At 47.7% G+C, this 20,514-nt stretch overlaps 9 protein-coding genes across 9 annotated transcripts; 5 read left to right on the forward strand and 4 right to left on the reverse strand.

Annotated features, from left to right (window-relative positions):
- Positions 1 to 249: 249 nt before the first annotated feature.
- On the reverse strand, positions 250 to 1,361 carry BGW36DRAFT_374731 (uncharacterized protein). The gene has a single exon (XM_046215696.1). It carries the CDS (start codon positions 1,190 to 1,192, stop codon positions 482 to 484), a length of 711 nt encoding a protein of 236 aa, XP_046074375.1. The 5' UTR covers positions 1,193 to 1,361; the 3' UTR covers positions 250 to 481.
- Positions 1,362 to 1,740: 379 nt separating this feature from the next.
- On the reverse strand, positions 1,741 to 2,444 carry BGW36DRAFT_425485 (uncharacterized protein; the record flags this gene model as incomplete). Its single annotated transcript, XM_046220119.1, has 3 exons — positions 1,741 to 1,919; positions 1,979 to 2,257; positions 2,321 to 2,444. 3 exons carry the CDS (start codon positions 2,442 to 2,444, stop codon positions 1,741 to 1,743), a joined length of 582 nt encoding a protein of 193 aa, XP_046074376.1.
- Positions 2,445 to 4,228: 1,784 nt separating this feature from the next.
- Positions 4,229 to 7,144, forward strand: BGW36DRAFT_280851 (P-loop containing nucleoside triphosphate hydrolase protein; the record flags this gene model as incomplete). The annotated part of the gene is made up of 1 exon (XM_046210216.1): positions 4,229 to 7,144. A coding segment is annotated over one exon (2,916 nt), but the record flags the coding sequence as incomplete, so codon positions are not given.
- A 708-nt stretch (positions 7,145 to 7,852) lies between these two features.
- On the forward strand, positions 7,853 to 8,975 carry BGW36DRAFT_425487 (F-actin capping protein beta subunit; the record flags this gene model as incomplete). Its single annotated transcript, XM_046220120.1, has 5 exons — positions 7,853 to 7,881; positions 8,032 to 8,411; positions 8,471 to 8,740; positions 8,795 to 8,842; positions 8,899 to 8,975. 5 exons carry the CDS (start codon positions 7,853 to 7,855, stop codon positions 8,973 to 8,975), a joined length of 804 nt encoding a protein of 267 aa, XP_046074378.1.
- A 371-nt stretch (positions 8,976 to 9,346) lies between these two features.
- Positions 9,347 to 9,931, reverse strand: BGW36DRAFT_425488 (mediator complex, subunit Med11; the record flags this gene model as incomplete). The annotated part of the gene is made up of 2 exons (XM_046220121.1): positions 9,347 to 9,796; positions 9,854 to 9,931. The coding sequence occupies 2 exons, from the start codon at positions 9,929 to 9,931 to the stop codon at positions 9,347 to 9,349; spliced, it is 528 nt and encodes a 175-aa protein (XP_046074379.1).
- A 42-nt stretch (positions 9,932 to 9,973) lies between these two features.
- On the forward strand, positions 9,974 to 13,701 carry BGW36DRAFT_374739 (putative transcription initiation factor TFIID subunit). The gene is made up of 6 exons (XM_046215697.1): positions 9,974 to 10,421; positions 11,174 to 11,312; positions 11,370 to 11,413; positions 11,464 to 12,048; positions 12,072 to 12,277; positions 12,331 to 13,701. The coding sequence occupies exons 1-6, from the start codon at positions 10,236 to 10,238 to the stop codon at positions 13,391 to 13,393; spliced, it is 2,223 nt and encodes a 740-aa protein (XP_046074380.1). The 5' UTR covers positions 9,974 to 10,235; the 3' UTR covers positions 13,394 to 13,701.
- A 73-nt stretch (positions 13,702 to 13,774) lies between these two features.
- BGW36DRAFT_425490 (fucose-specific lectin) lies at positions 13,775 to 14,966 on the reverse strand (the record flags this gene model as incomplete). The annotated part of the gene is made up of 5 exons (XM_046220122.1): positions 13,775 to 14,174; positions 14,250 to 14,349; positions 14,414 to 14,627; positions 14,686 to 14,864; positions 14,933 to 14,966. The coding sequence occupies 5 exons, from the start codon at positions 14,964 to 14,966 to the stop codon at positions 13,775 to 13,777; spliced, it is 927 nt and encodes a 308-aa protein (XP_046074381.1).
- Positions 14,967 to 16,010: 1,044 nt separating this feature from the next.
- On the forward strand, positions 16,011 to 17,738 carry BGW36DRAFT_338438 (putative ribosomal protein/carboxylic ester hydrolase; the record flags this gene model as incomplete). The annotated part of the gene is made up of 5 exons (XM_046213011.1): positions 16,011 to 16,483; positions 16,540 to 17,039; positions 17,090 to 17,180; positions 17,241 to 17,494; positions 17,557 to 17,738. The coding sequence occupies exons 1-5, from the start codon at positions 16,272 to 16,274 to the stop codon at positions 17,736 to 17,738; spliced, it is 1,239 nt and encodes a 412-aa protein (XP_046074382.1). The 5' UTR covers positions 16,011 to 16,271.
- A 226-nt stretch (positions 17,739 to 17,964) lies between these two features.
- BGW36DRAFT_374746 (pyruvate decarboxylase) lies at positions 17,965 to 20,496 on the forward strand. Its single transcript, XM_046215698.1, has 6 exons — positions 17,965 to 18,371; positions 18,430 to 18,657; positions 18,715 to 19,197; positions 19,248 to 19,513; positions 19,564 to 20,133; positions 20,182 to 20,496. The coding sequence occupies exons 1-6, from the start codon at positions 18,272 to 18,274 to the stop codon at positions 20,287 to 20,289; spliced, it is 1,755 nt and encodes a 584-aa protein (XP_046074383.1). The 5' UTR covers positions 17,965 to 18,271; the 3' UTR covers positions 20,290 to 20,496.
- The last annotated feature ends 18 nt before the right edge of the window (positions 20,497 to 20,514 follow it).

The following is a 20,514-nucleotide window of genomic DNA, read 5'->3' on the forward strand; positions in this document are numbered from 1 at the left end:
TTCTTTTCTTGGTACTCATTTTGCCGACATTCTAGACACCTGGGCTTCGTGGAGTTAGAAATCGTACTGGGTGGGATTTTAATGATCAGGAGTTTGGGTTATTATTTCTGAAAGCATATTTGTGCGCATATTTGTTCAACACATTATTATGATGCTGCCACAGCCATCTGAATTTGGAGCTGGTTTGCAGCTGCCTATGACATCCAATACCCCTCTGTTCTGTTCTGTTCACTCGTTCTGATGCAGCCACAGCCATCTGAATTTGGAGCTGGTTTGCAGCTGCCTATGACATCCAATACCCCTCTGTTCTGTTCTGTTCACTCGTTCTGATGCATTCTGGGACGTTCCGTCACCACTCTCTAAATATCGAAACGAGAAAAAAACTTGCATAAAGGAGAAATCTACAAAACAGGGCTAGCTATCATTAGAGTACTCGATTGAATCACTGTTTCTGTTTAGCATCAAGTTATATTATAATCATTCATGCAATAACAGCCGTCTCATCAACCCACCACTTTTTGAACTCGCGTAGCCGTTTCGTCCGCTCCGCTGCCATCGCCCTCCCGGTATCCGTCTTCATCATACTCTCCAACTTCTCCAATTTCTCCCCAAAATGCTCAATCGACTCCTCCAACTCCCAACCCTCCACCCTGCCCTCCTGCCTCCTCTTCTCCCCCTGCGACCCCAGATACGTAAACGTGCGCGCAATCCCCACTGCGCCAATCGCATCTAGCCGATCGGCATCCTGCACAACTGCCAACTCCCGATACCGCTCGTCGACAAGTAGATCCCGCACTTTCTGCGGATTCCTGATTTCGTGGGAATACGAGACGTGCGAGACGATCGTCTGCACTCGTTCGGCAAGCGCTGTGTCGGCGCCGTGGGATTTGAGGATGTTGTAGACCATACGCGTGGGATCACTCGTCTCTTTTTTATTAGTATCATTACTTTGATTGGTGCTTGTCTCTGGTAGGTATTTGTGATCCCCGATGTCGTGCAGTGTGGCCGCCAGAGTGATGATGGTCCGGTCGTAGTTGATCGCTGTATCTGGGTGACGAGAGAGCTCGCCTTCGAGAACCTGGTGAGCGAGCCTGACCACGCGGTGCACATGTGCTGGGTTGTGCGATGGGTCGTGGCCGGACATGGATTGGGTCATATATCCTGTCATAGCCTCGAGGAGGGGTTGAGACATTTCACCTGAGCCTATTCGATGAACCTATTCAATGCAAGGATTTGAATTATATTGAAGGAATCTTGTGGTTCGTCTCTTCACAAGAGAAAATTTTGTATAGAAGTAGTATGGATCAATATTGAAATTTATGAGGGTGGTGCTGAAATCAGGCATCAGCCGCGAAAATTACTCGAAAAATACAGCTTGCTCCGGTATTATTCAACACCGAGTAAATAGTCAATGAAGAAATGATTTCATTGGGCAATACGGTGCGCAACTGGCACTATGGGGCTATACCGCAATAGGCAGCATGCTCCTTCCTGCAATATCGTCGCCTGGTGATTGCACAGTGCATACAATTGCTTGATTTTTGACGTTGTATTTTTATGCTGAGGGCCATCAATCGCGTTAATGCCGTTCAGAATAAGTTAGAAGGTGGTATACATTAATTATGAGTGGTATAACTACACGTATATCTGAGAAATACAAATGGAATGAATCATCAGTCACAACAACACTTCCCTCTCGAGCTGCGCGGCGGCAGAATCTGCATATGACCTGGTGACAGCTCATAGCATGATAGCAGCAACAATGGCGCCAACAATACCAGCACCTCCAAGTTGAACGCCAATTTGACTGGCAGCACCCGTATGGCTCGCAGTAGCACTGCTACCACTAGCGGTAGAGCTGGTAGAGCCGGTGGACGAGGAGCCTGTGCTCTTGGCAGTGCCAGACTCAGATGCAGAGGCTGCGTGATCCAACTGTGTTAGTGTTTGGAAGCTATAGACAATACGTTGAATCACTTACAGCCCGTAGCAGTGGCCTCGCTGGCAGAAGCACTGGCGGCACTGGCGGCACTGGCGGCACTGGCAGCACTGGCGCTGATTTCAGCAACCAAGCCAGTGGCTGGGAAGAAGTCCGAGTTGTAGCACGATTGTTCGCAGCTGGCGTACCTGTCAGTGTCGGCAGGGCTTCCATTTCCTTGCGGACAGGCGGCGACACAGGCGGTGGTATCGTTGGCCATGGAGTTATTGGGGCATGGCACTTTGTAGCACTTGGCTTTGCAGCACACATCGGCAGACTCGCCTGTAGAGGTATTTGGATTAGCTATAAAACAAGGAGAATGGCGGCTGAGAGGAAGCTACTCACAGTTCGTAGCGCAAGAAGCCTCTGGAGACAAGGACGAAGTTGTCTCGGTGGCAGGAGAGCCCGTGGCAGTTTGGGAGGCGGCAATGGCAGCCAGGCCAGAAAGTGCGAGGATGCTGAACTTCATTTTGAGAGTTTGGGTTGTTTCAGAGCAGACTAGGTTGGAAATCTAATGGAAGTCAAGAGATCAAACGAACTTATGATGGATAGAGCAAGCGAATGTGAGATGTGAGGGCACAAGAGAGTGGGAGGACGAGAAAGGAGGAAGCTGCCCTCTCCTGGCATTTAATATTTAATATGAGAACGATTCCTCCTGTTGCTACTATAGCTTTGTTTTGCATTCCTTCCTAGCAGCCAGGCCCTACGGCTCCACTGCGCGGCTGCTGATTGGGCCCGAGGCGAAAACAAAGACAGGGATGTCTGCTATTCAAATTATTGCTACGCACTAGTATTATTATTGTTATTCTTGTAGTGCCAGGGTTAATATTTCTTCACAGGGATGGGTTGGGAGCCCCTTGAACCTGCAATCGGACGCCGAGTAGATGAGCATGACCATCACCAGTTCTGGTTGTTATACCTATGTATGACATGTAGAAAATCCGGGGAAATCGCCTGCGGATCGATCATCCGCTAAAAGTAGTCCAGCACTAAGCAAAAGCAAAATACTTTAAATGGAGCTGATGCCTGGGCGCCTGAGCACCGAGGCACCAAGGCAGTCAGCCATCCCCCATTTCATCATGCATTGTAGCGTTTGCTTTTCCTTTTAACAGCCAGCTGACCGAGGTGTTGTAACTCGTGTTGCGAACCAAACACAACAATTGCTCGACACACCGAAGAATACCGCTTATTGGTCGGGCTATGCAGAAGTCATGTTCTGGAAATGACAGCATTAATCTAAGGCTGTCTTGGATATTTGGAGGACAGGGAGATCCGGTATGCCTTGACAATCGTGGCAAGTCAGGAAGAATTGTAGCAGTGCGAGGTGGCTACAATATATATAGTCAAGAGTGTTCTACAGCAGCTCTCTGATACACCATATCTCGTGTGTGACAAGACTGAAGCTGCTAAGGGCAAACAAAGGAAGCGTTGAACGGCAGCCAGACTGCCCAATGTCCCCACCTAAACCAGAGACTGACGACAGTGAGGATATACATTTGTATACAAGAGTACGAATTAATGAATTCAGCTTTCGAGTTTCTCAGCGATTGGTTACGCACCAGCCGACCAAGGAGCACTTCATTTCCCCGCAGCTATTACGTCTAATACAAGAGAGTGGACGTCAACCAAGTTCATCCCTTCCCTATAGGCATTCAGACCGATATGAACCGTTCACTAAGTATTACTCACTCAGAAGTCAGCTCGCATGAGTGGTCATTCCTAGAAGGCGGATGGGCTCCTTTGGCGGTTACTCCCTGCATATTCGGAGCGCCTGTAAGCGAACCACATCCATATTAAACAGAGGTAACAGCACACCTCAGAATTTTCCGTCCAATGTTACCGAAACATACAGCGCTGGGTGGATAGAGAACGAATAATGGCAGACGATCTGGGTATGAGGCTCTTGTACTGACCGCATTTGTCGACTAGGATACTCACAGCCAACATATTAAAATTTATTGCTTATTTACAGTTGTATTGAGACAAGAAGCTTGGTGCCTTGGCGCCTCAGCACTAAGGCATAAATGCATTTTCCGCTAGTATAGTTATAGAAGGTTGATGGATCACGTGCTTTCGTGTTGGCGCGCCGCCGACCGCGTCGCGATCATTGTGATTGTCGAGTGAAGCCTTCTTCTCCTCATGCATGGTGGTGCATCCAAAATGTCTGACACTTTCAGCGAGATTGACGATGATGAAATTATTGTGGCAAGTCAGTCAAGTGCCTTTGATCCCTGCGCCAGTGACTCCGATTTACCGCGTCCATCGAAAAGACGACGTCTAAGCAACGACGCCTCCACGAATGCACCTCGCGAAAAGGTCTCAAGTCAATCGAGTGATGATGAACTGGAAGAGTTCGACAATGGAGATTCCGATGGTAGTTTGCCATTGCCACGACGGCACCAACATTCGGGAGACGACGAAAGCGACGACGGATACCACTCCAAATACAAGATATTCGTTCCAAAGATATCAAGATTGCAAGAGAACACATTCGTTTCGCAACTAACACAACCTCACTCCAGTCCATCCCGAATTCGCGGCCCTCGCTGGAAAAAGCCGGACGAGAAGGTTCAGCAAACTGTGACGCCGGAAACCAGTGTTGATCATGCTCGAGACGGAGACAAGAACATCGGAGAGAATGACGACGATCTACAGGCTGCCATAGCAGCATCGTTAGAATCTTTTGCGGAGGAAGGCAATATGGAGGAGGGCATAAGGGTGGATCCCCAGAATACGACAAATACAGCCCAACCTGCCCCGGCTCAGAAGGAAGAGGCAGGATTCGATCTGGACGATATCCCTGACGATGCATTTGACTCGTCTCCATGCTTGTCGCCCAAGAGAGGGCCTGACACATCTGCCCCCGTGTCTCATGCTCAGAATAGAGGCCTGCAAACACAACGTGCAAATCTTCGCCAGACGACATTGTTTCATCTAGCTACAAGGGACCCTTCACAACCAGTCCGTAGCTGGTCGCCTCCTCCTAGAGATGAACCACCAACCCATCACGATTTAGACACTGAAGCAATGCGGACTTGGGTGTACCCTACGAACCTAGGCAGGATTCGAGACTATCAATTCAACATCACTCAAAAAGGTCTATTCTACAACCTTCTGGTTGCACTGCCAACAGGATTAGGAAAGACATTCATTGCTGCCACGATTATGTTGAACTGGTTTCGTTGGACGAAAAAAGCCCAGATTGTTTTTGTCGCGCCCACGAAACCACTGGTGACACAGCAGGTAACGGCCTGTCTAGGGATTGCAGGAATTCCTCACTCTCAAACGACGCTATTAACCGGAAATGTACCGCCGGGTATCAGAGCCGAAGAATGGCAAACAAAACGCATTTTCTTTATGACCCCCCAGACTCTGATAAATGATCTCAAGACTGGAATCGCTGACCCAAAACGTATTGTTTTACTTGTGGTTGATGAGGCTCATCGGGCGACAGGTGGATACGCTTACGTCGAGGTGGTGAAATTCCTGCGACGCTTCAACCAGAGCTTCCGAGTGCTGGCCTTGACAGCCACTCCTGGTTCCACAGTCGAGGCAGTCCAAACTGTTATTGATGGTTTGGAGATAGCGAGAGTAGAAATTCGTACAGAACAATCTCTGGACATTAGAGAATACGTTCACGCTCGTAATGTTGACGTTCAGACTTTTACTAACACTGAGGAGATGCATCTTTGTATGGATCTTCTCTCGAAGGCATTACAGTCGAGCGTGGATCAACTTCGCTCTCTAAACGCCTACTGGGGCCGTGATCCAATGGCCCTTACTGCATATGGTCTCACCAAAGCACGGCAGCAGTGGATGACTTCTGAAGTGGGAAGAAACGCACACTTCGGTTTAAAAGGGAAAGTCAACGCTCTTTTTACTGTTTTGGCTAGCCTAGCCCATTCTATCGATCTACTAAAATATCATGGCATTGTCCCCTTCTACAAACACCTAATATCCTTCAGGTCTAATACCGAAGGTCAGAAGGGCGGTAAATACCAGCGTGCAATCGCACAGGATGATCACTTCAAAAAGCTCATGAATCACATTGAACCGTGGAGTAGAGATCCTGAATTTATCGGTCATCCAAAGCTGGAATATTTGAGAGAGGTTGTTCTCAATCATTTCATGGATGCTGGAGAGGGTACTGATCAAGCAACAACCTCAAACACAAGAATCATGATCTTTGCGCATTTCAGAGACAGTGCCGAGGAAATCACGAGAGTACTGAAGAGACACGAGCCAATAATACGACCGCACGTTTTCGTTGGACAAGCCAGTGCTAAAGGTTCAGAGGGCATGGACCAGAAGACACAGTTAAGTGTTGTTGAGAAATTCAAGAGTGGCACGTACAACACCATTGTTGCGACATCAATCGGTGAGGAAGGCTTAGATATCGGAGAAGTCGACCTCATTGTGTGCTATGATTCTTCTGCGAGTCCAATTCGGATGCTCCAACGTATGGGTCGTACCGGCCGAAAGCGCGCTGGTAATATTGTTTTATTGTTGATGCAAGGAAAAGAAGAAGAATCGTACAGCAAAGCCAAAGATAACTACGAAAAGATGCAAGAACTCATTGCCAGTGGGACTCGTTTCGCGTTTCACGAGGAGACATCAACACGTATTCTCCCCAAACATGTGAAACCCATTGTTGATAAACGAGAAGTCGATATTCCTCCTGAAAACTCACAGCAAGAGCTGCCGGAGCCAAAGAAAAAAGGCCGGGCTCCCAAACGACCCCCGAAAAAGTTTCATATGCCGGACGACGTTGAGACTGGTTTCAGGAAGGCTTCTCGCATTGGGGACAGCGGGAATGCTGATATACTCACCATGGTCGCGAAAAAGACGAAAAGGCCAGCATCCACTCCACCTCCGCAAACTGTCGAGGTTCCGTCTACCCATGAAGTGCTACTTACACCCAAAGAAGAGAGGGAATTGGAAATCAGATACCGTAATGTGGGAGGTACCACGCCTCAGTTTATCCGTCGACCTCGGAATGATGCTTTCCCTCAGCTTCAGCGAACCCTGCGACCTACCAAACTGGTTGGCCATGGATCCTTGACACGACGAATGGTGACTGCTTTAGACAAAATAAATACAACGCACCCGAATTGTGAAGATCGATATAGTTCTGTTTTGGAAAGGATCCGACAGAATGCTTCTGCAGTATCTGTAAAACAAAAAGAGACTGGAAAGAAGGCACATGCATCTATCAAGAAAAACGCGAAAAAGGCCGACGATTCGAAATTGCTTCCTGTGGGCTCGAAGTCCGCGAAAAGTAATGCAAATCCTATCATCAACGGCTCGTACGCACCCCAAAGAGAAGCCAGTCCTTCCTCTTCGCTGATGTGCTCCCCTGGTGCTGCTGTCGGTTCCAACGAAGATCTTTTGAATATGTCTCAAATCATTGTTGATGTCGATGACGTCGATTTTGATCTCCCAGACATTGAAACCCTTGCTAAACGGACGAGTGGCGGCAAAGCTCGTAAAAGACAGCGACTTATTATTGATGATGACAATGATGACGATGGATTCCTTTTCTAGCCCTGACTGCTTTTGTTTCATATCCTGTTAGTGGCTTTGGATACGGATTTCAGTTGTATTGGGCTTTCTGGATAACGATGTACATGGAAATTTATAATTCTGATATTCAATTTTACCGAAGAAAATACGGAATTAAAAACAAGGCATTTTTATTAAGTTTTATCCCTTTACTAATGATTTACTAATGACATAGATGGTTGCTGTTTTGGAAGGTCAAGCCTCGTAGTAGTGTTGCAGCGGGCCGCCAAATACATACATCGCTCCACGACCCCCAACTTTAACTAATCTTCATGACTCCGGACAGAGTCAACACACTCTACCCTCTCTGCAACCATGGCGGATACACAATTCGACAGCGCCCTGTAAGCAGTTACTGGTTCTACCCTATGCCTCCATTCATCCTGCCATAAACTCTCCCTCCTCATCCACAACCATCCCGCACCATCATCCAGCTCCAATCAACCCCGCGCTTCCCACCCTTCCACAAGCTGACGAACCTCGCAAACAACCAGTGACCTTCTCCGCCGGCTCTCGCCGCGCGACACAGGCGACAACCTACAATCCATCACAACCCTGGTCCCCGATCTAACGGAAGACCTCCTCGCCTCCGTCGACCAGCCGCTCGAGCAACGGCGGTGCGCCAAGTCGAACCGCGACTACCTGCTTTGCGACTACAACCGAGATGGCGACAGCTACCGATCACCCTGGAGCAACGAATTCGACCCCCCGTTAGAAGATGGTACAGTACCCAGTGAACGAGTGCGCAAACTCGAGGTTGCTGCCAACGAGGCTTTTGACGTGTACCGAGAATTGTACTATGAAGGTGGCATCGGGAGTGTTTACTTCTGGGATTTAGATGATGGCTTTGCCGGGGTTGTCTTGCTGAAAAAGGGTATATTATTTTCTTGCGTGTGGTCGCGGTGAGAATACTGATTTTGGTTTGGTCTGCAGGTGTTACCCCCGGTGGAAAGAGCTCCGGAGCGTGGGATAGTATCCATGTCTTTGAAGCGACCGACCGTGCACGCATGTCGCATTACAAATTGACTAGCACTGTCATTCTACACCTGGCTAATGAGTCGGATGCATTGGGAGAAATGGACCTTAGTGGAAATATGACTCGGCAAGTAGAGACTGATCTTCCCGTCGAATCTGACGCCAGCCATGTCGCGAATGTGGGAAGGCTTGTCGAGGATATGGAACTGAAGATGAGGAATTTGCTACGTACGTTGAGGTTCAAAGTATGATATGAGGATGGATACTGATGGCTACAAATAGAGGAAGTTTATTTCGGAAAGGCAAAGGACGTCGTTGGAGACCTCCGAAGTGAGTACATTATTGTCTAGTATTTTGGTGGTGTCATCTAATTTCGTCTGCTATAGGTCTTGCACCCTTGTCAGAGACGAGCCAAGAGAGGGCTGCTCACCGAGAGATGATCAACTCGATGGGCAAGAAATAAAGGGACTGTCTTGGTGGTGGTCGAGACGAATCTTATGACGAGCTGCAATGAACGATTTGTCTGCGAGAAGCCTTCTTATAGTCTTGGCCTGAAACACGTCGGAGTTTTGTAGATATCCGAAGAAATTCTCTCTATAAGGTTTCACAAGACTTCAAAACTTCGTATGATCATTCCATTGGGCTTATATCCATGCCAATTCGAAGATCTCCATGGCAACGTCAGATTTCTGACATAGACCTGAATATCAAACAGACCATTTGAATTGATCAACAAAGCTTAGCCCTGTGTATCCTAAATCAGACAGCTCGTGCTCGTTATCGTGTATGGTTTGCTTTTGAAGCCTGCGTCGTCTAGTCATGTCGATATAAATTTCAGTCAGTGTCCATTTTCTCCTCGTCATGATTTTGGTCGCGTAATCTTTTAACCAGCTCTCTGGTGGTAGCCCACGATTCAGCTTCCTTGTCTTTGCCCACAGTGTCCTTACGACTGTTTAGCCAACTGATTTCGAGAGGATTGAACACCCCCGCCGCCGTCCCGCTTCCACCTGCAGCAGTAGACCCAGCTGTTCCCACCGCTGCATCCCCTCTAAACGACCCGCTGGCAGCCACAGACTCTGCATCAAGTATTCCTGCTTCTTCTAGCGCATACACTTGTCGACGTAGTCGAACATCAATCGACGAGAGGAGGGCGAAGTATTGGGAGGTCGCAGTCTTGAAGGCTGCTTTGCGCTCCTCAATGGAGCTTCCTGATGCGGCACTGGATTTGTCATTTGCGAGCGCCTGAATAGCAAGCCCAGCTGAGTTCACGAGTTTGGCAACATCCTACGCGCAATGTTCATGTTAAGACTGTTCTCTTCCTAAGCTTTGGTTGGATCGTACCTTGTCAATGTCGTTCAATTGCCTGATTCGGTCGGCAGAAGAGAATGTTTCACTCTTCGCACTGGGTATTTCCTCCATCTCGTCTCACTTTTGCAGGGATACTTGACCGCGTTGTGTATATTGTTCTTGGGAGAGAAGCTTCGAATCACGTGTGCCGGGGAAGTTTCCCACTAGTGCGCCTTCTCTAGTCCTAAAGAAGACTAGCGCATTATCAAAAGCCTCCCTGGCCGCTTTCAAGTTTGTATCCGTGATACAACTTCCATCAATCCAATCTGAGTGATATCATCCAGGCATGTCTCAGTCTGCGCGGGAGTACTTCATTGAATAATTTCACACGATATTTAAATCTCTTCAACCGCCGGAGAAACGGCCGACAAGCGCCATGTCTGCGCCCGGTGGTGGTGCTCCAAGCCCTGCTCCTCGCAGCGGTAGCATTGGCCCGAATACCTCCATGCAGCCACTACCTCCTCAGCAGCCCATGGCTGCTAATCCTCCTGTAGTGCATACGCCAACAACTCCGGGGCCTTCAGGACCCCCCCCGGTGTCTCAGCAGAATCTTAATCAAATTGTGAGTGTACTTTATGTTGATGTTATGTGTTTCTTGAAATGTAAGGGGAAAGAAAAAGATGGCTAGTCTCGTCTATTTTAATGCTGGTTTGCTGTATCGCCCATGAAATTTGATTTCCACTATCGAGAAGTTGTGCAGGTGTGTAGCTTTTACAGTCTGCATTATTTCTGTGGAAGTCCCTCATCTGTGTTTCGGTCATCTTGTCACAAGCATACATAGCACTGAAAGGGAAACCAAAGGTGAATGGCTTTTAGTTCATCCTTTGATCTTCTGACCTATGAATGCTGTGAGAGGACAGACCAATCCAGCCTTCCAGCCTCTCTTGGCAATATCACATTGATGCCTGTTTGTATCCGTTTGAAAAAGTACTCGAGATACCCCGCCACGTTTATATGGTCTTATCATTCCACTCATATTTGATTCATCTCAACACCTCGTTTCTTTCACACCTGGCTATCGTTCCTCAAATCTAAAGTTATGGCGACATTGCGAGACCAACGGCTCTTTGAGGCGGCCGTCCGAATGGTAAAGCCATCGAGTTTTGCATAGAATTTGGATCCCCATAACTCATGACCCTATTTTCCATCCCGTTTACCCCTCCTGTCTTGCTTTTTGGAGAGTGTGTCAAAGGGATATCAAAGCTCTGCTTCCACTGCCACTACCTTCCATTGTTCTCCGTTCTACTTAACCTTTTCCAAATTGTTTTTCTCATCTTCTTTTCAGATATTGACTTACCATGCTTTTATCCACAGGTCATTGACTACCTGGCCAAAAAAGGCTACACCAGAACGGAGGCAATGCTTCGTATGGAGTCAGCCAGTCAAGAAATAGATGGCCGATCTTTACCCCAGTCTAACGAGAATCAACGGCCCAAGTACCAAGCTGGTTTTGGTATGTTTGATGTTATTTATTTTGGATGTTTTCAGACACTGACATCTGAACTGGCAGATCTTTTAAAGGTTTGGATTGAAGATAATCTTGATCTGTACAAGGTACGATATCTTGGGCTCGATTAATTTTCGTTCTATTAACGGTCTTTTAGCCCGAACTTCGACGTGTTCTTTGGCCTTTATTTGTGTATTCCTTCTTGGATTTGGCGACAGCTTTATATCCACAAGAGGCAAAGCAGTATTTTGAAACGAATAACAATCTCTTTCTTCCCGAACATGCAGAGGATATACGCACACTGTCAAAAATTACTTTGCCCGAACATGTTCAAGACAACTCCACTGCCAAATTATATCGCTCCAACAAATACCGTTTGATTCTTAGCAACCCTGCATTTTCAAATTTAATGCAATTCTTAGAGAACAAACAAAAGGAAGGAGGATCTGTGATGTCGGCAATTCTGAGTAGTTATTGCAATGTCACCACCAAGGATCGGGCTTCCGACGACCGTTTTAGCTTCGCGGCTATGTTGGGTCGTTCTGCGGAGACTCACACATTCCCTGCGGAGGACGAGGGTATTCCAGGTCACCACCCTGGATCGGCCTATACTGGCGATAACCCTGCAATGACAGGAACTCTGCCTAGGCTAAAACTTGGAAAGTTCCCTCCGGAACCCGAACTAGAGAGTGATGTTCGTGCAGAGCTTGAAGAGGAGGACTCAAATAATCCTCCTCCCCCGGTAGAAACACTCTTGTCCAAGAGTATGATCAAATGATTAAAAAAGAGGAGGATGAAGAGGCTCCTACGCGGGCAGAAGTCCCATTTCCGCCATCTACCGCGCGTGACGTTGCCATGGAGGTTCAGCGAGTCAAAGAGAATCGCGATCGGTTCCGTATTGAAGGCCGTTCTGGTGGTGTTGGCGTTGCATGCTCTGTTTGCATGTTTACATTCCATAATACTCACGATCGGTAAGTCTATATTTCCATCTGTGGCAAATCCCAGACCTAACTTCTCTATCTAGCATGATATGTATCGACTTCTCTGATGACAATATGCTGGCCGCTGCTGGCTTTGAAGATTCATACATCCGAATATGGAGTCTTGATGGCAAGGCCATCAGACCCAGCCACGAAGGCGTGGAAGAGATTACAGGCACTCCTTCTAACTCGAAACGTTTGTTCGGTCATTCTGGCCCTGTTTATGCCGTGAAATTCGCTCCCTCGGCTCCTCGTTCAGAGGGCGAGATCGCTCCTACCAATGCACGTTGGCTACTCTCCTCATCAGCCGATAAAACTATTCGACTCTGGTCATTGGATTTGTACCAGTGTATGGTAATCTATAAAGGCCACGACCAGCCTGTCTGGGATCTTAGCTGGGGACCATATGGCTATTACTTTGTATCTGGAGGACTTGATAAAACTGCTCGTCTCTGGGCAACCGATCGGATTCGTCAACAGCGAATTTTCGCTGGCCATGATCAAGATGTTGACTGCGTTTGTTTCCATCCAAATTCGGCATACGTCTTTACAGGGAGCTCAGATCGTACTGTTCGAATGTGGGCAGTGACTACCGGAAATGCAGTACGCATGTTCACTGGCCACACTGGCAACATCACAGCTCTGGCGTGCAGTCGCAATGGAAAGTATCTTGCATCTGCTGATGACCAAGGCTCTATTTTCTTGTGGGATTTGGCTCCTGGCCGTCTTTTGAAACGTATGCGTGGTCATGGAAAGGGCGGTATCTGGTCACTAGACTGGAGCGTTGAATCGACTGTGCTGGTATCTTCTGGTGCTGACAATACTGTGCGAGTCTGGGACATTGCGCCTCCAGCACCCGAACCAACAACAAACCAAGCACGACTGACGGCTGAGAATGGCACGGGCACGAAAATCGACGCCAATTCCAGCACTTCCAGCGGCCAACCGTCTGCTTCAGTTGGCCCTGGCAGCAGCAAAAAGAAAGGAAAAGAGAATGTAGTAACACCTGACCAGATCAGCGCGTTCCCGACGAAGAAGAGTCCCGTTTACAAGGTCAAATTCACGAATATGAATCTGATTATTGCCGGTGGTGCTTTTCTGCCTTAGAGAAGCGTGGATTTGAAGATAATTTTATTCACATGACATCGGTATGCGCTACTTGAACCGGCGGCGATACCCTGGCGTTGGGCACTTGGGCACGGCTTGGAGTTGAAGGTTTCATTTCCTTTCTCGTTTTATTTTCAGATTACTGGTGCTAGGGAGGGAACTAGTATTATTTAAAAACATATATGATAAACTTCGGAACCTGCAGCAGAACCATTGAATGATCTCCTTTGCTCTTACTGATTAAGCTGTTCTACATCAACTGGTAAATAGAACTTTAAACGACCAATCGATTGAATCCTACACCTCACTTATGTAACTTCAGATTGTCTCGCGTTTGCGGAACTCGACAACGTACTGTCCAGAACATTCCTCACCACAGAGTTACGCTGGAGGAAGCGCTTTTTCTCCCGGCGACCACGCTCCATTACTCCACACCGTCTCGGATATGGCAGTCACCAACGCCCCCTGCTGCAAATAGACGCGCAGATTCAATCCATTTGGCCCTCTACCCGATGATATAACTGCAATCTGCATTCCTGGAGTGCTGGCTTGATCGAAGTCACCGTCATACCAGGCGGTACCAGTATAGTGCACTCGCTCTACCACATGGTTGTCAGTTGTGGTATAATACACGCGAATGCAGATACTATCGCCGAAGCTGGTGAGGGCAATGGCAGTGCGTGGAGGCGCACTCTGTGAAGTGAATGTTCCAGAAGACCATCCGGTATATGCATCGTAGGCTTTCTCAACAATGTTGGAGCTGATTTCTTGGATATAGGTCCTGGGGAAAACTCATGTCGAGGTCAGTTGCTGATGGTATGTTATCTTCAAGTGAGGAATTGAATAAAAATTGCACCTGATACTCAATTGCGACTTTTGGAACGAGGTGCTTGCAATGCCCGAGCCAGGTAGAGCCTGGCTGAGGTTCACCCCTTTTGACCAGCCCTTTTCATCGGCTTAAAAATGAAACTGGTTTAGTTTAGAGACTGGCCGTGAAGATTGGAGCGCTGGACCACATACAATTCCAACCAAACTCCTGAATGGTATTATCGTTCAGCTGCGCATACACCCTCAGCAGCAATTGGTCAGTTCCAGCAAGGAAAACTGCCGCGAGCTTCGAATAGGGGGCGACAGTGACGCCCACCATGCTGAGCTGGCCATCGTACCATCCGGTACCAGCATCATAGGCTGCTTCTTTGAGGGTATTGTCCTGGGAAACATAATATACTCGGATCTGAACTATTACATTAAAGTTGATGCTATTATGTCGACAATGCATTTAAAACACATACATGGTTCAGCTCCTTAGACGTAGCAGCAATCGGTGAGCCGATCGTCGCCTGAGCGATCACATTACTGGGTTGTCCCCCTGCCCAGCCATTTTCATAGCTACTCTCACGGATGCTTTCAGCAGTGTCTTTAATGTAAACACGGAGGTGCGAAGTGGAACTAACAGCGGCAATAGCCGTTCCTAGTGGAACATTGGATAGAGGTACGCATGTTGATACCAACTGCAAGGAAAAGGTGATAATTACTTACCTAAGAGGATCTGTTGGGCTCCAACACTAGACATGCTTGGGAGGAGTCAGCTCAGGATTGTAAATACGATATTGAAGGAAATTGTTGGCTGATCAGAGACTGATGCTGCGGAACATGAATGTTGCGGGTTTTCTCAATGTCTTTATAACCCGTGGCCATGCCTTTCGGACAATTGATTCAGCTTCCACTCACATATCTTGTGGGCATGAGATCATAACATCTTTATAGCCAACGTGTGACAGATATACAAGAATAATTCAGCCACGCCTTCAATTGAATTTCAAACCAGGCACATTTTAAAACAGACCTGTCAGTCAATCATCTCCAGTCACGTTCATACACTGTAGCACAAACAATGCAGAGAATTCAATTACGAGAACGTTGTATATTGCAGAATACCCTCGTCATACTATGTAGTTAATATCTCTGGTGCAGCGGTCTAGTTGCAAGAAGTATCCTGCAACTACATAATGATTGGGCCTTTTATGACCGAAGTCCTGTATGTCTCTCTCAGAGCTTCGTTCAATATTTGAACTCGTGAGACGGTAGAACTAGTATTCCTAAAAAGCTACTAGGTGCAGACACAAGTATCATATGCCAGGTGATCATCTGCAGTGCTAGAATTTACCCCCTTTTTGGTTCGATATCCCTGGGGACTGGCGAGGCGTTTGAGTACCGCCTGATGTCGTTTTGTCCAACGGTAAAATTTTCATCGGCATTCAATCATAATGCATTGAGGTCACCGGCCTTGGAGGCTATAATTCTTGAAAGAAGTGGAATTAAAAAATTATGGCTCTCTTTACCAGTTAGATCCATGAATGCTGTCCCATTCAACCTTCCCCGGTCCCTTAACAACTCTGCCCTCTGCTTCTCTTTCTGCTTATATCTCCAATGATAATCGAGAAGCAAATGACGAAAGAATACCCGAATTAGTTGGATATGATAGTACTGTTCAAAACTTGAAGTGTTGTGAAGGTATAGTTATTGCTGCCTTGTTGCCTGAGGCAGCGATCATCTGACCTCTTCATGATATCAGCACGTGAACCAATCGAAACTGAGGAATTAACGATATATCGAAGTTAACTACCTCTACTAAATAGAAGACGTATTTCTTTGTCACAGTGTGTCTGCGATTAGACCATTACATCTCCTGTTAACGCCTTTCTGATAGAAGTGGGGGCAGGCTCCCGATCGCTCCTTCAACATCTCCCTCACTCTCACCCTCACACTCAATTCTACCATCTTTCCACAAGGATCAATCGAGGTCGGCCAGGAAACGGGAGGTTTGCATGGATGTGCCATTCAGCGCAAGTAGAGTGCTAGATCGCGTGCCGTATGCATGGACAATATGAGCGACCTTCAGAAGAGCTTCGTCAAAGCGCGGCTAGCCAAACTGCCACCCGACCTGCCTTTTCTCAACGAGAGCGATGAGAATAGCAAGTTCGGGTCGACCGCAGAAGAAGACGGCGACTCATCCTCAACCTCGTCAGCTTCGTCGAATGCAACCATAATGCCTTCGCCGAGCAAAGGATTGTTTTTCAAGCAGGCGTCGTAAGTCTCCTGATTCCTGGCATGTTTGATATGTACCCATCTAATATACATTCCAGCACGGGATCATCGCGAAAAGACCCTAGCAAGTCACTGAGCTGGTCTGAGTTCTACTCTCAAGAGCTCTTTCTGGAAGAAGATGTGGATGATTTGCATATAGTGCATCACGCCTACATCACGCCTCCTAGCAAGTCTGGTCCTCTTTTTGTGACACACCACGGTGCAGGCTCATCTGGGCTATCATTTGCCGCCTGCGCCACTGAAATTCGCAAGATTCTCCCCGATGCTGGCATATTGTCGTTTGACGCCCGGCATCATGGAAGCACCACCGTGCAGTCATCCAGCGGCGAAGCTAAAGCTCCTAATTACAAGCTAGACACGTTGAGCCGCGACGTGGTCTTCGTGGTTCGAGAAACGCAAGTCAAGATGGGATGGCAGGAATTGCCAGATATAGTCCTTGTCGGACACAGTCTTGGAGGGGCAGTTATCACTGACGTTGCGAAGAATGGAAAATTGGGTAGCAAAGTGCTAGCCTATGCGGTTTTAGATGTCGTCGAAGGTAGTTTTCTAACAATAATACGCCGATACTCTGGGTGCTTACTACATTAGGGTCTGCCATGGATGCATTACAGAGCATGGACACATATTTGTCTACTCGACCTACAAAATTTGCTTCTTTGTCATCTGCAATCGACTGGCAGTAAGCAGTCCTTGTTCCTTTTTGTATTCGTGTTCTTATCGTCTAAACTTAATGCTGCAGCATTCGCTCACGGACAATTCGGAACAATATTTCCGCTCGAGTCTCCGTTCCCTCGTTGCTTAAAGAAGAAGAGGATCCATCTGATCCTTCGCGTCCGTGGGTATGGCGGACAAATCTAGCAGAGACGAAGCCCTTCTGGGAGGACTGGTTTATTGGACTGAGTCGCAAGTTCCTCGAGGCGAAGGGCGGTAAACTTCTGATCTTGGCAGGCACAGACCGACTGGACAAAGAGCTATTGATTGCACAGATGCAAGGTGCGTAGAATAACTTACACGACCATATCCGGCGGAAGTCTTACTGACTGCCCATCTTTTAGGGAAATATTCGCTCCAGGTTTTACCCTCTGCCGGCCATTTCGTCCAAGAAGACCAACCGGCCAAAACCGCAGGCTTTCTAGTTGATCTTTTCAAGCGCAATGATCGTGGTTCTTTGGTCCTGCCGCCAAAAGTTGGCGATATTCTAGCCGCGCGGGCAATGGAAAAAGGAGTGAATCAGTAAAGAGTCTGCTTTTTTAAAACTGGAATATCATGAGTCACGGTAGACGAGCAATAAATACATATAGATGGCGGCTATATAATTAACCTGTGAGCCTCGGAAGCCGCGGCTACTCTATACTTTTAATTCTATATCCAATTGACAAACACAAACACCCCGGCCAAGAGCATTTGCAGGATCCGCAAAATCATAGTTGCATCCGACCGCCAACAATTTGGAATCCCGAACACTCGAATTCAGCCACCGCACGCCCTATACAAGCTCAGTTGAGCCACCGCGCTGCATTTCGTAGCCGAAGCGGGGGGCGTCACAGGCTTCGTCGTGCGCCTTTGTTTAGGCTGCTCCACCGCGATAACATCCAGCATCGCCAATAAATTGAGAAGTTCTCAATGCAATGTCAACTGTCTATATGCAGCTTCTTTAACCCCCTGTCTGCGCCCCACCAGCTCTCTTCACTCCTGTAGTTTTTAGTTGATATCATATCGACGACTCTACAGCTCCTCATAGTGCCGTCATAGTGCTCTCGGTGCATCATCATGACTGAGTCGACGCTGATCCCAGCGGGGAGATACATTTTCGAGCGTGTTGCTCAGCTAGGAGTGAAGCATGTATTTGGCGTTCCTGGTGATTTCAACTGTGAGTCGATTCTTCTATTCTATACTCCTAATCTGGACCATGCTAAGAGGATAATCAGTGACGTTGCTGGATGAGCTTCTCAACGTGCCCCAGCTAAAATGGCAAGGAGCATGCAATGAGCTCAATGCTGCCTACGCCGCTGATGGATATTCCCGTGTACGCGGTCTCCCAGGAGTGTTGGTCACTACATACGCTGTTGGCGAGCTCTCTGCCATGAACGGCGTTGCAGGTGCATATGCAGAACATGCAGGGATGATCCACGTTGTCGGAATGACGGCGCGAAACTGTAAGCTGTAGACGAATCTATATAATTAAGGCAGATGCTAACAATTTTATGTATCAGTACAAAAATCTAAAGTCATGATCCATCACACGTTCAAGCCAGAACAGGATCACGCGATTTACGCCAAAATGACTGAGCCCATTAACAAAACACAGGCACTCCTATTCGATGACGCGACTATGGCTGAGGAGGTCGACCGTGTGATCGTCGAGGCTGTCAAGAGTAGACTCCCCGTCAGCATCTACGTGCCGACAGACTCGGTCGCCGTGTCAGTGGATGCGAAACGGTTGCAGATTCCGCTAGATCTGGAGATTAAGAACGATCCGCAAGTTGAAGAGAAGATCGTGGAACGCGTCCTCGAGGAGATTTCCAAGGCGTCGAATCCGGCAATCTTGGCTGATGTGCTGACCATACGCCACAAGGCTCTCGCAGAAACACGTAGACTGGCTGACTTGACCCGATTTTCGAGCTACTCAACGCCGCTCTCTAAGGGGGTTATTCATGAGAACAAAGAATACTACAACGGTGTTTATAATGGCCAGGGTGAGTGAAGTACTTTCTAGAATTAGTGGTGGGGTGCTGATCAGCTGTAGTGTCCTTTCCTGAAACAAAAGCAGCGCTCGAAGGGTCAGATCTGGTGTTGAACATTGGCCCACTTCTTTCAGATTCTAACACTGGAGGATTCACGCGTGGCCTGTCAGACGATAAGCTCATCATGCTTGCACACGATTACTGTGCAGTGAAAAAGGAACGCTTTGACGGGGTGCACTTTCTGCCTGTTTTACAACGAATTGTTCACGAATTAGAAAAGAACCCTTCAACCTATAAGCTTCCACGATCACCACAGCCGAAAGTTGAGGTAACTTTTATTCCTTGGTCTCTTGTTTATCACATTCTTACAGCTTCTAGACCCCCATCTTGAGCGATTCCAAATCGGGCCCAATTACCCAAGGCTATACCTGGCAACGACTTGGAAAATTCACGCGTCCCGGCGACATAGTCGTCGTCGAAGCCGGCACGGCGCAATTCGGCATGCCCGATGCCGTATTCGCCGAAGACGTGAGCTACCTGACACAAATCTACTGGTCATCGATCGGCTTCTCTGTTGGCGCTTGTCTGGGAGCCTGCACAGCAGCCCGCGAACTTGACATCGATAATAAGCGACGACGCGTGATTCTAATCGTTGGAGAAGGATCGTTGCAGATGACTGTTCAGGAAGTTGGATCGTACATTCGATTCGGATACACGCCGCTCATCTTTGTCATTAATAACAACGGATACTCGATCGAGCGGGCTATCCATGGACCAAAGCAGGAGTACAATGATATTAGTATGCTGTGGGATCACCAACAATTGTTAGGGTTTCTGGGTGCGCGGAAAGAAACTGGCATCAAGAGCCGGAGCTTCGCGTGCAAGACTGTCGAGGACTTGGAGGCGGTGCTGACAAACGAGGAGTTTGTCGAGGCTGATTATATCCAGGTAAGTCGATCCATAGAAACATCCATGAATGAATGCTGATGAGCGTAGCTGTGTGAGATATTCATGGACAAATTCGACTATCCTTGGCGTCTGACTGGACAGCTGGACGTCGTCCGCAAGAGGGCGGCAGCATTGCAAGCGAAACTTGATGGTTGAGACTGAGAGAGGATATGAGTGATGTCCGATAGATACGTGCCATTGTCATGAACACAAGACAGAATAACAACTTCAACCTGAAATCTCCAATACACATGTAGTGCCTGGATGTAAAGTAAAGTAGTAATTGCAACATTGAATGCCATCTCTGCATTTGGCCTATGACGTCAGCCCCTCCTTCCTGATCAGGCACGTGCATATTCAAGCTTTAAACTGAAATCCATT

The sequence above is a fragment of the Talaromyces proteolyticus genome, assembly GCF_021365285.1.
Source record: "Talaromyces proteolyticus strain PMI_201 chromosome Unknown BGW36scaffold_4, whole genome shotgun sequence".
Taxonomy (NCBI): domain Eukaryota; kingdom Fungi; phylum Ascomycota; class Eurotiomycetes; order Eurotiales; family Trichocomaceae; genus Talaromyces; species Talaromyces proteolyticus.

Bases quoted from the DNA above. Each gene is read 5' to 3' on its own strand.
- BGW36DRAFT_374731 (XM_046215696.1), bottom strand. From the start codon at position 1,192: ATGTCTCAACCCCTCCTCGAGGCTATGACAGGATATATGACCCAATCC.
- BGW36DRAFT_374739 (XM_046215697.1), top strand. From the start codon at position 10,236: ATGTCTGCGCCCGGTGGTGGTGCTCCAAGCCCTGCTCCTCGCAGCGGT. The intron at 11,313-11,369 runs GTATGTTTGATG...CTGAACTGGCAG, and splicing joins CAAGTACCAAGCTGGTTTTG to ATCTTTTAAAGGTTTGGATT. The intron at 12,278-12,330 runs GTAAGTCTATAT...TTCTCTATCTAG, and splicing joins TTCCATAATACTCACGATCG to CATGATATGTATCGACTTCT.
- BGW36DRAFT_374746 (XM_046215698.1), top strand. From the start codon at position 18,272: ATGACTGAGTCGACGCTGATCCCAGCGGGGAGATACATTTTCGAGCGT. The intron at 18,658-18,714 runs GTAAGCTGTAGA...TTTATGTATCAG, and splicing joins CGGAATGACGGCGCGAAACT to TACAAAAATCTAAAGTCATG. The intron at 19,198-19,247 runs GTGAGTGAAGTA...GATCAGCTGTAG, and splicing joins CGGTGTTTATAATGGCCAGG to TGTCCTTTCCTGAAACAAAA.